Below are 14,091 nucleotides of genomic sequence, written 5' to 3'. Positions count from 1 at the left end.
GACCAAGAGCCTTTATTTATGATAAATTAAATTATTATTAGATGTAGTAGACTGCTTAGTCACTTCATCAGGCACATGTCTTGAAATCTTCCTATTAAGGGTTCTTTCATATTTATGATAATCATTTTCATCTGGCACATTTCGACCCATGCTATTTGTAGAATTTGAAATGTGTATCATAGGTTCTTGTTGCTGATAATAAACATCATATGAATAACCTGTATTATTATTATTATTATAATAAGACTCTTGTTGTTGTTGTTGTTGATGATGATGTGCTGATATATCATCATAATGTTCATCTGTACTAGGATTATAAGCCTGAATAAACGGTCTAGGCTTTGCTTTATGGGCGATGACACTATTGGTGCTCATCGATCCATTCGTGTTGGAAACAAAGGTATGAGAGTGACTGCTATATGGATGATGATTTGCTGTATTATTATTATAATCCATAATAAAAGCATTTTGGTCTAGTCCTTCATCGTCGTCCATTGATGCTGTGTTACTAGTGTTGTGTTTACTTGTCTTACGACGACGCTTAGTTAGTACAACCACAATAAAACCTATAAGAACAATAAATGTTACACCTCCTACAGCACCGCCTACAATGGCACCTTCATTTTTGTTGTTGTTATCATCTATTGGATCTGTTGTAATAATTTCAGTTTCATAACTGCGATAGGATGTTGAAGTATATGTATAAATAAATGTTCCTGAGGATGTAACGGTTACTATAGGAACGGGAGTCGATGTAATGATATTCTTAGTCCTTGTGATAGAGGATGATGGTAGGGTGGTAGTAGTAGTAGTAGTAGTCCGACTACTAGGATTTCGAACAATGGGTGTAGTCCTTACAATTGATGTAGGACCATTCGTAGTCCTATCTGGAGGGGGTGTAGTATAGCTAGTTGACGTAGTAGAAATAGGCTCTATGGTAGAAGAAGTTTATATCAGAGATTAATAAAAAGTCATTATTATTATTATTTATTTTTACTTTTACTTTTACTTTTACTACTACTATGCTTAGTAGGCGTAATTATCATTGAGCTACTACTACTACTAGTAGTAGCAGTAGTAATAATAATAATAGTAGTAGTAGTAGTAATAGTATTAGTATTAATAGTAGTAGTAATGGTACTCTGCCTACCATTTGTAGTCGTAGTAGTAATAATATTAGTAGAAGAAGAAGGATCGTTACCCTCAGTAGTAGTAGTTGTTATCTTTAAAGAAAGAAAGAAAAAAAAAAGAAATCATTATTTTGTTATATATAATTTCTAATAAAATTAAAACATACTGGAGGATTAATAGTAGTAGTAGTAACAGTAACAAAAGAAGATGAAGAAGGAGGAGGTATTAAAATAGTTTCTATTGGTAATGGCACAAAAGTGGGTACTTGTATATTTATCGATCCATAATCATTTCTTTCTGAATTACTCATAACTGAGAAGAAAGTAAAGGAAAAAAAAAAAAAAGAATATGAATCTTGATTTATAAAAGAAACAATTTCCTGTACAAAAAGGATCTTCTTTGTCTTTAAGGAACCAAACAGAAATCTATTTGGTAATAATGATCCCTGAAAGTACCTAAAATGAATTTCCAATGCATTTTACCCCCTTTTTTTTATTTTTATTTTTTTTTTATTATGTACTATTTATTATTTATTTATTTATTTAGTCAGCTTCAGCCTCAACTTCAGCCTTGTCATTTTCTTTTTTTGGTTCATGACTATTACTTTGATTGATCCCTAAGATACTTTCGATATTGTATTTCTTTAATTCATTAAAGTCCTTTACAACAGATAGCATACAAATAGTCTAATTATGTAATTATGAGTAACAAATTTTCAAAGTTAATATTTATTTCATTTTTCACTTACTTGACATATTTCAGCAATAATCGTCAATTCTGGTTCTTGTAAATCTACCTTATGACCAGCACCTACAGCAGAAGCTAATGTAGTAATAACGCTCATACGATCTAACTTTGAACAATTACGCACTCTGCAAACAACGGCAAACTATATATATTCTTGTCAATGTTTCCTTTTTTTTTTTTTTTTACAATATAGGATGTATAAAAGACTTGCCTTTTTAGAAATAAGTTTGCCTTCATCGTCCCTTTGATCAAAATGAGGTTTAAAAATCGATTTTGCAGCCAATTCAATATCAGGCAGGTTAGCATGACAAACCTTTTCTACAGGTAAATATCTAGAAATAAATCTCGTCGTCTTTTCTTGTTTTTCTTTTAAATCTGACAGCATCGTATGGACCAATTTAACTGGCTCTATTGGTGGATTTACTCTAATAAATGCAACTTTTTTTTTAAAAAAAAAGAGAGAAAGAGGGAGTCAATATTAAAGATAGATCAAAAAAATTAAAAAAGAACGTTGCAATATTACCACAATCAATGCCTGTAGTAATATTAGCTAACTTTTTTTTCTCGCTTGATTGCTTCAAGGAAGCTACTTCTTTAGCAATAGACGCTTCTAAATCATCATCACTTATGACTTCCTCAGAATCTGCTGGATACAATTTATCTGCATACTATATATTATTATAAAAAAAAAAGTAAGCATTTTTATTTTATTTTATTTTTATTTTTATTTTTTTACTCTTGATAAAATATCTAAAGCCTCTTTAACTGCACGAGCTTCTTTACTACGAGTACACATGACAAGAACACCTTTCATTTCAGGTGTAATGTTTAATTTATTTTTATTACTTCCATTGTTTTGATTTTCCTGAGTGAATTAAAAAAAAATAGCAATCAATTCGCCAAATCTAATACCAAGTATTTTTTTTTCTATAAATGTACTTTAGAACAATGGTAGATTTTTTGTTTCTTTTTTTTATTTCCTCCATTTTGAATTGCACGTTTAGACATTTTTATTTCAAGTAGATCTGAAAGATAAAAAAAAAAATAAATAAATAAATAAGAAAATTTTTATTGACAAATTGAGAAAATTTCTATATTGAGAAAAGCGTATAATGAGGAGAGAGGGTATAAACGTATTTTTTTTGTTTTGTTTTGTTTTTTTTTCGTTCCTGAAAGTAATTTTTTTTTTTTTTTTTTGTACGTACGTCAAGAAGAATATCTAATGTCTGAGCGATGACCTTATTTGAAGGAATATAGTCCAAAAGTGAAATAAAAATCATAAAAAGTAACGAATATTGTGAAGCATACTTGAATCCCAAAGCTTTGAGAAAGAGAAAATATTATATCATTATCTAGTTACTATGCTTGAATATGAATTCTACATGGATTCAATAAGGTAACTAATAGATATAATAAATTTTGACGGGTCATTGTTTGTTGCTCATCTAGATTCTTCTCCCTTGCACATTGATATTACCTATCGTATAAAACTATTTGACATCATTGCTCTATGAACTTGGCCCATACTCTATCTGTCTTCTCTCCAGTTCTTTCCCTTGATAAATATTCTCTTGGATTTTTGTTACTCAAATTCATACACTTGATACTCCTTTGATCAGTATACAAAAAAAAAAAAGAATAACTCACAATTAAAAGTTAAATACCCAAAGATGTTGGTTAATATTTTCTTTTACTTTTATACATTTATTTATGTGTGTAACTTATGTATGTATGTATGTATTTATAATATCTAAATAGTGAAAGTTGTTTTGTTTTTTTTTTAATGTAAAAGAGTGTGTTTGCTGGTAGTATTACAAATAGCTGTTAAAAAAATAAAATAAAATAAAATAAAAAAGGAGAAAAATAGATAAATTAGAAAAGAGAATTTTTTTTTTTTTTTGTTTATCACCAAAGAAGTTTGGGTTATGACATATTAGATGTATCCCTATTTTTTTGCAGTAGATGCAAGTGTTGTAACTTCACCTTCATTCACCTTCTCTTGAAACCTATCAAGCCACGATTTTACCTTTTCATAAACCATGAATGTAACAGCTTGACCAGGAGCAACTCTTAATAATCTAGGTGTCAATCCCTTATAGAAAGCTCTGGGGCCTTCCTTTGTCATGATCTCGGATGTAACGATCTTAAACCGTTCCCATCCAGATCCAGTAGCACTTGATTTCTGAATACGTGTTTTAATTGTATCAATAGGTGCATTAGAAAGAGGACCTAATTTATAGTGATTAATAAAATTATATATTATCAGGAAGAAGAAAAAAAAAAGAGACATACCCATTGCACCAGAGACACCACCAAGAATTAAATGTTGATAGGAAGGAAGTTCATCTAAGTTTTGATAAAACTTGGCCCATTTCTTAAATTCTTGATAAGCAGTGAAATTAGCAGCTTGATTAGTAGCTAAAAATAGATGTATATAGGAAATAGAATTAGGGGGGGAGCAGAAGGAAAATCATGTAAATCAAATTAGCGTGCAAACAAACAAACCTTGTCTTAAAGCAGTTAATGTGACACCCTTATACAACGCACGAATACCTTCTTCACGAACAATTGTATAAGCAGCATGAGGTGCATTACGATATTTAGGAATATCCATAGGATCAGCCATAGAGTGTCTTTGAGCCTACATCATGAATTCAATCAATTAAATTTGAATTGCCTTTTTTTCTTTCTTTTATATATACCTGAAGACGAATTTTAATAAGATCCATTGGTGAAACGACTAAGATGGCTTCGGTAGTACCAGCAGCAAGACCAGCTATCATATAGATATATATATTTTTTTATTAATTTCCCTCCCGTATTGTTTTTTTTTTTTTTTTTTTTTTTTTTTTTTTTTTTTTTTTTTTTTTTTTACTTTTTCTTTTTTCTCATTTACTAGAAAATCAAAATAAAAAATCAACTTACCAACAAAAACGGCAGTCGTACTGACTTTCCCATCACTATCAGCCATCCATTGTTTATATAATTCAAAAGAACTAAACCGAATAGCCATTTTAGGTACAATACCGGAAACAACAGCACCAAGACCCTTATATAAAGCCCAAAATGATTCGGTTTTAATTATTTTTGCACCTACGCCAAGGAAACCAAGCGGTTTGCCCTATTCGAAAAAAACAAAAAGAGAGTTTAATTCTTGATTTATTTATTAAATAAAGTTCTTTTTCTTCTCCTTCCTCTACGTACATTAGCATTTTTAGCAGCATTTTTAGCTAATTGCATTCTAACTTTAATTGTATCAAGGGGATGACAAGTACATGCTTCCATGAAACCAGCAGCACCACCTGCAACAAGATGTGTGAGAAGAGGAGTTCTTTGCTTATTATCGCCGGTTTTGCTCATATTAATAGAAATGAAAAAGGAAAAGTAAAAGTAAAAGTAAAAAGGAAAAGAAAAGATAAAGAAAGAGGAAAATAAAATACCGAGTAAAAAAAAAAAAAAAAAGTATATATTTAAATAATTTTCATATGCTATCTGGATATCACATTGTTTTTTTTTTCGTTGCTTTCTTGATCGCTTCACACACCAAATAATATAACTCCGACTCAAGTTAAACAAAAGACCCGCCAATTAGATTGACTCCATTTAATGTGGGGTAAAGGAAGTCCTCGGAAAGTGTTCACATGGAATATGATGAATTTCCTGTGAACACAGCCGTGTCATATTTTGTATTATTAACAGATATACTTCAAATCTATTAAAAAAAAAGTTATCACTGATACAATTCATGCATCTCTTTTATTGCATTGCTTATTATTAGTAGTAAAAAAAAAAAAAAACTCGAACCATGTTAAAATAGAGGACATAATGATGTGTACTTCTTTCTCGACCTTTAAATTATTTAATATAATCGCATCTTTTGTCAAACATGAATTGAGTAGTGTAGAAAATAATACGTTTAAATGATTAATCGAAATTTTTAAGTCTCCGTTCATTTCCGTTATTCTTAGTACAGCATAACCATGAAAGGCTGTTTGGCAGTCTCTTTATCTATTTCAGTTGCTCTCGATCTAATAATAATAAACTATAACCATTTACTTTGTTAGTTTTAATAAAGATAAAATAAAGTAAACAATGAAAAAAAATAAAATAAAATAAAATAAAATAAAATAAAAAGCATTTAATCCTATGGACATTGCTTTTGATAGCAATTATCAGCACAACAAGAAAAGGTATCAAGAAACTATTAGCACAGATTATAATTTCAATCAATATGCGCTTTACTTGAAAAAGAACTTTCAAAAGTAGCACGTGAGCGTGGTATCAATGAGAAAGCTGCACTCAAAGATTGTAGAAGCAAGGTATTATTGTTCATTCTAAGCGTAACATGGTTAAATACTATATTAAAAGAATCCTTGTGTCGATTATTTAATATTCAAGTAAAGATGTATCGTATCTATCTTACTTTGAATGTGACAAATCAGGAAAAAAAAAATATTCGAGGTGCTAAATTAAATAGTTATCATAATTTATTAGTTGCTGACAGAAAAAAAAAAAAAAGGCTGTGAATCATTCCAGGACGTACTCTAGATTCAATATGGATTTAAACATTTTTCCCCTCCACAATACACACAAACTATATTCATCGTCAGACATAAATAAAATAATTATCAGATCGTATTTCGTCATCATCATGTGCAATGAGATAAACTATGGAAAAAAATATTTATTTTTTATTTTTTACGTAATTTTTTATTTTTTTTTATAGCTGAAGAAAGAAAGAAACTATTATACTTTATTATGGAATTTTAAAAATCAACCATTAAATACAATAACATATTTATATATAAAGATGTAATATGTAAATATTAAGTCTTTTTTCCACACACACCCCCTTTTTTTCTTTTTCTTCTTCTTCTTCTTCTTTTATTATATACACATATATATATATTATTATTTGATAGATGGATTTACTATATGCGAAATAAAAATAACTTGCTGATAAATTCCAAATATCCGATGGATATTCCTACTAAACCTTTACCCTCCATTCTTCAGAAAATTTTACAGTTTGAAGAAAATCGTGACATCACCACCTTCTTTCCAAATGAAAAAGAATGGATGAAGAACGATAAACAACCAATGTATTCATCCGTACACCAACAAAAGGAAAAAGAAGACAGTCATTCCATATCATTGATGTCTATTGCAATTCCTCCAGAAAAGGCAACTACTCTTTTCTTAATGGCCAAACATAAAGATAAACCCAGTAATTTGACTCATGATGAACGAGAGTCTATTTCTACTGTTACTTTCTCACAGCCTTCGAGTATGAGTATTCAAAATCTTGATGATTCCTATTCAACACATATCTCACATTCTATTCAACCATGGGGACATCAAAGTATGCCTAGTCTTTCGCCTTCTAAAAATAATACAATTCATCTAGTAAAAAAACATGCACAAGCCCATAAAGATGATATACCTCATAACAAAAGAGGAAGAAAACATCCTCTGTTATCGAAAAGAGAAGGTAGTTGGATGAAGTATCGTTCTGCCTCTTTAACTGCACTTACAAGGCTTGTTAACAAACATGACTCTTCGACACCCTATAATAAGAATGAAATCCAGATCCAGGAAGAACCATGGCCAGTCCCCACCTCCATCGATGAAATACATGAATTTCGAAAAAAATTAAAAAAGACGACTTCAAACCAAAATCGATTCAATTTGTGTAGAAATATGATTGAGACTGCATCATCCAACTTTAGTAGTCATCCACCTCAAAGGGGCGGTGGTGCTTTCCCTTCTTCTTCCGCTTCTTCTTCATTATCCATGCTATTCAATAGTACACATTATCCTCTTTATTCTTCTTCTTCTTCTTCTACTACTACTACTACTACTGCTACTACTACTAACTCGCACTTCTTTCAAGGTAATCGTCGTAAAAAAAGTAGTAATGACGATGAACAAATTCCTGTATTAGAAGAGATTCTGACGTTAGAGGCGCAAAGGATTTTAAAACGATTAGCAAGAAATGGTCATTATGGCTCAGATAGTGGTGATGCACAATTCTTACTTGCTAATTATTACGGAACAGGTCGTCTTGGATTACCTTTAGATCACGAAAGGGCCCTTTCACTTTATCTTTATGCATCCAAGCAAAGTCATCATCCAGAGTCCACCTATCGAGCTGGAGTATGTTATGAATTAGGCATAGGCACCAACAGGGATCCTCATCGGGCCATCTTATTTTATCGGAAAGCCGCTACTCAATATGCTCACCCTGCTAGTATGTACAAGTTGAGTCTCTTTTTACTCTGTGGCCTTTATGAGACACAACGTCATCCGCGAGAATCCATCGCCTGGTTACAACGTGCAGCAGCAGCAGCAGCAGCTACAACAGCTACAGCAACAACAACAACAACAACAATGACTCCTCTTTCACAACACGCTCAAGCCAGTCATGCTTTAGCTTTGCTTCAATTATCGAATAACACTAATGATCATTATTCTCTTGATGACACCTTACTTATTCAAGATAAAGCCTATGCCGTTGAACTCTTACAAAAGTCAGCTCATCTTGGTTATTCCCCTAGCCAAGCCAAGTTGGGCGAGTTATATGAAGTAGGTCTTGAAGGGTTTATTCAAGTAGATGAAGCACTCTCTATCTATTGGTATACACAGGCTGCAAAAAGAGGAAATTCAGATGCATCAATAGCATTATCCTTTTGGTACTTGACTGGATCTTCTTTAACTCTACTCTCTCAGTCTGATGAACAAGCTTACCTTTGGGCTCGAAAAGCAATTGAATGTCAGCATGAAGATCGTTGGAGTCTATCAAAGGCCCTTTTCCTAGTAGGCATCTACATCGAAAGAGATATTATTATACCAAATAAGAGTACAGAAGATTCATATATATGGTTTGAAAGAGCAGCAGTTCTAGGTCATATTGGGGCAATGCAGTTTATTGAATTGAAAGCAAAACAAAAAGAGAGAGAGAGAGAGAAAAGAGAAAAGAGAGTGAGGAAAGAGGAGGCGGTGAGTGAGTGAGTGAGTGAGTGAGTGAGTGAGTGATTGATCGATTGAGGAGCAGTAATTAAAAAATATATAATAACAGAAACTATTTATGTTTGTTGTTTTTTTTTGGAGCATTGTATTGCTTACTAAATTGAGTTAAGAGACAAACATTAACAAGAGCAATAATAAAATTAGAGAGATTGGGTCCCCAATGAATTGTTATATCATTATTATTATTATTATTGTTATTATTATTCTATCATAGCCTCATTTGGTATTTGTGTAAGTAATCAATTTTATATATAATGAATAATAATTAAAAGTCTTTTTTTTTTCTTTTATTTTTGTTTGCTATTTAATAACAAAACTCATATAATAATGAACACCAAAAGTATATTAAAGTGTAATACTACTTGTGTTACAAATGTTCAAGCAATTCATACATCCTCTCCTATTATACTGTTTGAAAAGAAAGATACAGAATTTTCAAGAGAAAGTAAGGTACACAAGATATAAATGAATTTAGCATTTGCTTCCTATACACACACGCATATATATATATGTATATATATGTATATATATTTATTTATATGTATTTATAGTCTACAGACAATCATTCCTTATTCTCTTCCTCTTTAACAAGTGATAAGATTCAAATAGAATTTCAACAGCAACTTGTAGAGAAAGATAGACTTGAAAAAAGGCTTGCTGAGGTGAATGAACAAATAAAGGTAAAGAAATAAACCGTTTATTTATTTATTTATTTAATCATAACTACTACATACGTATAGGAACTTTTAAATTATAAAAAAGAAGACTCACTATGCAATGATAATCAAATGCTCATTTTCCCTACAAATCAAATTATCAAGTTAAAGAATGAATTTGAGGTATTTCTATCTATACACAATTTTGAACATATTTAGTATCTATTTCTTTAGATAAGAGTAACCATTTTATTATTATTATTATTATGGATGTCAATAGAGAAGAGAAGATGAATTTAAAAAGAAAACTAAATTACATGAACAATTAAAGAAAGAGAAAGAGAAAGCAATTAAGAGCTATCAAGCCAAACATCAAAAATTATTAACAAATCATACTTGTCAAATAGACCAATTAAATGCATCTCATACAAACTATATCCATAAATTACATCGAGAACATGAAGAAGAGTTGGTTAAATTGAAACAGTTTAATAAAAATGAAGAAGGAGGAAATGAGAAAACCAAGTTGATAGTACTAAATAATGCACTAGAGCAATTGTTAAAAGAATTGGATGAAGAAAATCATGATTCATCGTCAATAAAACCATCGTTATTAAAAGAAGGAAATTCATTTCTTTATCAAGCTTTATCACAAAGGAATATGAATAGCACTAGCCATAGTCGTAAAACGCATAAGCAGCCTATTAATCAACATACTTACAGTCAACGCTATATGCCTTTTGATGCTATTTCTTGGCTTATTCCACAACAAATATCAAATTCTATTGGAAAATCCTTTCTTTGAAGAAGTTCTCTATAATAAGAAACAAAATACTACAATGTAGTGTAATAAACTGAATCATTTTACTAACAAAATGTCAAAAAGAGTCATTTGGGACTGCCTTTTTAGTTAATTTTCTATAGCAAAAAAAAAAAATGTATACACTTTTATTTCATTTTTTTCTTATCCCTTTCTTTTTTTTTTTGAAATAAATTATAAGCACGCAATGTTTAAAAAGTAAGCCGTATTGAGTGTATAGAAATAAACTAATGACTTTATTACAAAAAAAAAAAATAAAAATAAAAGAAAAAAAAAAGTAGTTAACATCATTAAGCGTATATTAGGTTTAATTTTTCAGAAAATATTGCTGGACAATCTCAATTAAAGTCTTCAGTTCAACGTAACATTCGTGCGAAACTAAATGAACTATACCCTACAATTGAGTCTGTTCTAGAAGAATTGATGCCCAAAAAAACACCTATTATCCAAATTAAGGGGTATACATACATCATATATAAATCTGAAACAAAGCGAATGGTCTAATACGTTGAATCTTTTTATTATAGTCATGATCACATTAATTTCCTTTCTGTAAATGGAGAAATCCTCTTCTTTCAACACTTTGATGGACCTTTTCTTCCAACTCTTGCTTTATTACACAAATGTATAGTATTGTGTTTTTTTTTTGTTTTAATTTGTATACATTAACATGTTTAACTTATTTTTGTGTGTGTCTAATATAGATCCTGATATGCTTCCCAAGTTACAAGTTGATCGTGGTGCTATTAAATTTGTTTTATCAGGAGCTAATATAATGTGTCCCGGTTTAACATCCAAAGGTGCACGTATGGATGTTGATTTACCTGCTGGTGCTGTTGCTGCTATTATGGCTGAGGGTAAAGAAAACGCCCTTGCTATCGGATTACTTAAAATGAGTACACAAGAAATGTAAGTTTTACTTTGTTGCAAAAGAAGGACTCGTTTAAAGAAAACAATTTTATTTACTTTTTTTTTTTTATTTTATTCTTTTTAGAAAAATGGTCAATAAGGGGATTGGTGTAGAAAATATTCATTACTTGACTGATCCTCTTTATAAGGAAGTTATTCATATTTAAGAAAGGAGGAGAAAGAGAAGGGAAAAAAAAAGATAGCATTAAACAATAAATCCTTATAATTTTTATTTTCGACAACGTAATCTAATTATTTCAATTAGGATGCATGTAGCATAGTTAATTTACTTTATTTTGTACAGAATAAGGTTTTATTCATATTGAGAAAGGAATTTATAATAGTGTAAAGATATATCTTGGTTTAAAGGCTTTATGTAAATAGGCAAAAAAAAAAAAAAGAAAAGGATAACTATGATTTATTTTATAATATGAACAAAAAATCAAAATTTTAGCTATAAACAATATAAACAGTAGAGGGTAAAATTAAGCGGGAGATAGGAAATAGGGAAAATATACAAGTTTTTTTAAAGTAAATAGTCAGTTTCTTCTTCTGACCTTGTTGTTGTTATTGAATTATTAAAAAGCATATTTTTTACTTGCACTAAAAATTGCCAGACATACATGATACAAATAAATAAAATTTCGATTGATATTCCCTGTTGGATAATAGAATCGAAAAAAGTCATTGGATTTCGAGTTTGAGTTGTATTATCGATAGATCCATAAAAGGTTGGATTCGTAGTCGTAGTCGTAGTCGTAGTTGTAGTCATAGGCGTAGTCGTAGGCATAGGTATAGGTATAGGCATAGGCATAGGCATAGGCGCAATGACGCTTGTTGTATTATCAGATTCTATCGATGACGTTGTTGTATTATCAGATGTTATCGATGACGTTGTTGCGTTTGATGGTATAAGGTCTGCTAATGATTGATATGAACTGTCTTTTTTTGTAGACTTTTGACTTGAACAAGTCATAGGGTCAAATGGTGTAACATCTTGACATTGTATTATATGATCAGTGGACAAACGTGTTAAATTCATGAGAGATGTTGTACTATCGTTACTACCTACATCCGTAACTATGGTATCATATTCATTGGAGGAAATAGAAGTAGGCGATAACTCAGGGACATCGTGAAGAGAAGGCACGTGTGGATCCATATCTAATACTACAGCATCGTCATGTTGTTGCAAGAAGGTATCAATTATTAAAGGACAATGATCATTTGTTAGGGTTATTGGCTCATATTCCTTTAGAATCTTTGGACGACGTTCATGATTATTATTCATTTGTAAACTATCTGAATAATAGTTTTGATTACAAATAACTGAATTAAAATTATAATCTTCTTCTTCATTCATATCTTTAAGTAATGTCGGTGAATATGTTGAAGCCAATAGTCTATTGATATTTTCAAACCTTTCCTTATCCTCCTCATCATTATCGCTAATGTGTTGAATTACCTCATCATCATTATTATCATAAAAAAAGAATTCTGACCGATTTATTGAATTAGGACAAGGACTAAGACTATAATAGGAATCTTCCCAGTCTTCATCGTAGTTATACTCTTCTTCATCATCATCTTCCTCCTCCTCCTCCTCTTCTTCTTCTTCTTGTTCTTCTATTTCTTGTTCAATAAAAGGGAGTGTAAACATAAAGTCATCACCTGACAAAATGACAGAGGGTCTAACGGGCGTAATACCGAGTAATGTTTGCTGTGATTTACTATACATACTATGCAAATGCCAGTTCTCTAGAAACGAATAAGGAGAAGATCGACGTTGAGAACCATTAGAACAGTTTTGTCTAGTAAATTTTTTAATGGTCGCATAAAACGCGCGATTAGCGACCTCAAAATTAGAATCATAGTGATAAGAATGAATAAATGATCTGCTATTAGAAGATGTATGACTTTGATATTGACTAAGAAAATGATATTGTTCTTCTGCTACTTCATTTCCTTGTAATGTATGTTGTACAGTAGATAACATTTTAAATTAATTAATTAACAGAAAAAAAAAAAAAAGAAAAAAGAAAAGGAAATAAATAGGACCTTCTTTAAATATAAATGTTTGTGTGTTATGTATATTTATCAAAAAAGGAAAAAAAATTACACGACAAAAAAAAAAAAAAGGAGAAACAAAATAATAAACCATTAAAATAAAGAAACTCAATATTGTTATTTTCTTCCTTTTAGCAGCAAAAGAATGACCTGCTTTTTTATTTATAAAAAAACGACATTAAAATAAATTTTATTGTTTAGAACTGTACTATTTTCTTGTGAAACTTCAAAATCATATGAGAAAAAAAAAAAAGGGGGAAGGGAAAGGGAAAGGGTTAAAAAAGAGTTGGGGGAGGAGGGGTTTTCATATAGGATTTTAGATTAAAACTGCGTCGATTTTACTTTATATTTTTTTTTCGGACAGTTTATTTTATTTATTGCTTCTTTTCCAATGAATTTGTGCATCTGTTTTTATCTTATTTTTTGCACATCTATTTTAATTTTGTAACTTTGCTTACTGACTCTTTTTATTTTTGTGTGTCAGTTTTTCCGGTTTTGCATAGTAAGCTTTTTATTTGCGTATAAATTGGGGTAATGAAAAAAAATCTTTCTGAAAATATCACAGCTAAAGATTGTTAAGTGATTTGCGTTTAAAATTTAAGATTTTATGAAATAGCCAATAAAAAAAAAAAGAGAAATCCTGAAGTCTAATAAAGTTTTTGTTGGTTGAATGATAAAAGTTTATGGGTGATCAGTAAAATATTTTTATCATCAATAAAAAAAAAGAGATAC

At 30.3% G+C, this 14,091-nt stretch overlaps 7 protein-coding genes across 7 annotated transcripts; 3 read left to right on the top strand and 4 right to left on the bottom strand.

Annotated features, from left to right (window-relative positions):
* Window positions 1–12: 12 nt before the first annotated feature.
* On the bottom strand, window positions 13–1,441 carry BX663DRAFT_548296 (uncharacterized protein; the record flags this gene model as incomplete). The annotated part of the gene is made up of 3 exons (XM_051531069.1): window positions 13–932; window positions 1,010–1,223; window positions 1,298–1,441. 3 exons carry the CDS (start codon window positions 1,439–1,441, stop codon window positions 13–15), a joined length of 1,278 nt encoding a protein of 425 aa, XP_051387215.1.
* Window positions 1,442–1,642: 201 nt separating this feature from the next.
* BX663DRAFT_465750 (uncharacterized protein) lies at window positions 1,643–2,899 on the bottom strand. Its single transcript, XM_051524044.1, has 6 exons — window positions 2,818–2,899; window positions 2,615–2,743; window positions 2,402–2,546; window positions 2,090–2,316; window positions 1,880–2,020; window positions 1,643–1,817 (listed from the first exon to the last, which is right to left on the bottom strand). Exons 1-6 carry the CDS (start codon window positions 2,884–2,886, stop codon window positions 1,674–1,676), a joined length of 855 nt encoding a protein of 284 aa, XP_051387214.1. The 5' UTR covers window positions 2,887–2,899; the 3' UTR covers window positions 1,643–1,673.
* An 809-nt stretch (window positions 2,900–3,708) lies between these two features.
* BX663DRAFT_495255 (mitochondrial carrier domain-containing protein) lies at window positions 3,709–5,330 on the bottom strand. The gene is made up of 6 exons (XM_051525604.1): window positions 5,083–5,330; window positions 4,804–4,999; window positions 4,581–4,654; window positions 4,384–4,519; window positions 4,171–4,296; window positions 3,709–4,107 (listed from the first exon to the last, which is right to left on the bottom strand). The coding sequence occupies exons 1-6, from the start codon at window positions 5,236–5,238 to the stop codon at window positions 3,824–3,826; spliced, it is 972 nt and encodes a 323-aa protein (XP_051387213.1). The 5' UTR covers window positions 5,239–5,330; the 3' UTR covers window positions 3,709–3,823.
* Window positions 5,331–6,736: 1,406 nt separating this feature from the next.
* On the top strand, window positions 6,737–8,927 carry BX663DRAFT_465744 (uncharacterized protein). Its single transcript, XM_051524043.1, has one exon. The coding sequence runs from the start codon at window positions 6,814–6,816 to the stop codon at window positions 8,887–8,889; it is 2,076 nt and encodes a 691-aa protein (XP_051387212.1). The 5' UTR covers window positions 6,737–6,813; the 3' UTR covers window positions 8,890–8,927.
* Window positions 8,928–9,218: 291 nt separating this feature from the next.
* BX663DRAFT_495251 (uncharacterized protein) lies at window positions 9,219–10,462 on the top strand. The gene is made up of 4 exons (XM_051525603.1): window positions 9,219–9,357; window positions 9,459–9,587; window positions 9,648–9,746; window positions 9,844–10,462. The coding sequence occupies exons 1-4, from the start codon at window positions 9,235–9,237 to the stop codon at window positions 10,366–10,368; spliced, it is 876 nt and encodes a 291-aa protein (XP_051387211.1). The 5' UTR covers window positions 9,219–9,234; the 3' UTR covers window positions 10,369–10,462.
* A 108-nt stretch (window positions 10,463–10,570) lies between these two features.
* Window positions 10,571–11,459, top strand: BX663DRAFT_548292 (malignant T cell-amplified sequence 1-like protein; the record flags this gene model as incomplete). The annotated part of the gene is made up of 5 exons (XM_051531068.1): window positions 10,571–10,581; window positions 10,689–10,841; window positions 10,911–11,008; window positions 11,088–11,292; window positions 11,378–11,459. 5 exons carry the CDS (start codon window positions 10,571–10,573, stop codon window positions 11,457–11,459), a joined length of 549 nt encoding a protein of 182 aa, XP_051387210.1.
* A 359-nt stretch (window positions 11,460–11,818) lies between these two features.
* Window positions 11,819–13,288, bottom strand: BX663DRAFT_548291 (uncharacterized protein; the record flags this gene model as incomplete). The annotated part of the gene is made up of 1 exon (XM_051531067.1): window positions 11,819–13,288. The coding sequence occupies one exon, from the start codon at window positions 13,286–13,288 to the stop codon at window positions 11,819–11,821; it is 1,470 nt and encodes a 489-aa protein (XP_051387209.1).
* Between the last annotated feature and the right edge of the window lie 803 nt (window positions 13,289–14,091).

The sequence above is a fragment of the Cokeromyces recurvatus genome (assembly GCF_025118155.1).
Source record: "Cokeromyces recurvatus strain NRRL 2243 chromosome Unknown BX663scaffold_2, whole genome shotgun sequence".
Taxonomy (NCBI): domain Eukaryota; kingdom Fungi; phylum Mucoromycota; class Mucoromycetes; order Mucorales; family Mucoraceae; genus Cokeromyces; species Cokeromyces recurvatus.
Note: the sequence above shows the minus strand (reverse complement) of the source record. Positions and strands in the feature narration are given on the sequence as shown.

Excerpts from the sequence above, each read along its gene's own strand:
- BX663DRAFT_465750 (XM_051524044.1), bottom strand. The coding sequence starts at position 2,886 with ATGTCTAAACGTGCAATTCAAAATGGAGGAAATAAAAAAAAGAAACAA. Across the intron at positions 2,744-2,817 it reads AAATCTACCATTGTTCTAAA|GAAAATCAAAACAATGGAAG; the intron begins GTACATTTATAG and ends TAATTCACTCAG. Across the intron at positions 2,547-2,614 it reads CTTTAGATATTTTATCAAGA|TATGCAGATAAATTGTATCC; the intron begins GTAAAAAAATAA and ends AATAATATATAG.
- BX663DRAFT_495255 (XM_051525604.1), bottom strand. The coding sequence starts at position 5,238 with ATGAGCAAAACCGGCGATAATAAGCAAAGAACTCCTCTTCTCACACAT. Across the intron at positions 5,000-5,082 it reads ATGCTGCTAAAAATGCTAAT|GGCAAACCGCTTGGTTTCCT; the intron begins GTACGTAGAGGA and ends TTTTTCGAATAG. Across the intron at positions 4,297-4,383 it reads ATTAACTGCTTTAAGACAAG|CTACTAATCAAGCTGCTAAT; the intron begins GTTTGTTTGTTT and ends ATCTATTTTTAG.
- BX663DRAFT_465744 (XM_051524043.1), top strand. The coding sequence starts at position 6,814 with ATGCGAAATAAAAATAACTTGCTGATAAATTCCAAATATCCGATGGAT.
- BX663DRAFT_495251 (XM_051525603.1), top strand. The coding sequence starts at position 9,235 with ATGAACACCAAAAGTATATTAAAGTGTAATACTACTTGTGTTACAAAT. Across the intron at positions 9,358-9,458 it reads AATTTTCAAGAGAAAGTAAG|TCTACAGACAATCATTCCTT; the intron begins GTACACAAGATA and ends ATGTATTTATAG. Across the intron at positions 9,588-9,647 it reads AGGTGAATGAACAAATAAAG|GAACTTTTAAATTATAAAAA; the intron begins GTAAAGAAATAA and ends ACATACGTATAG.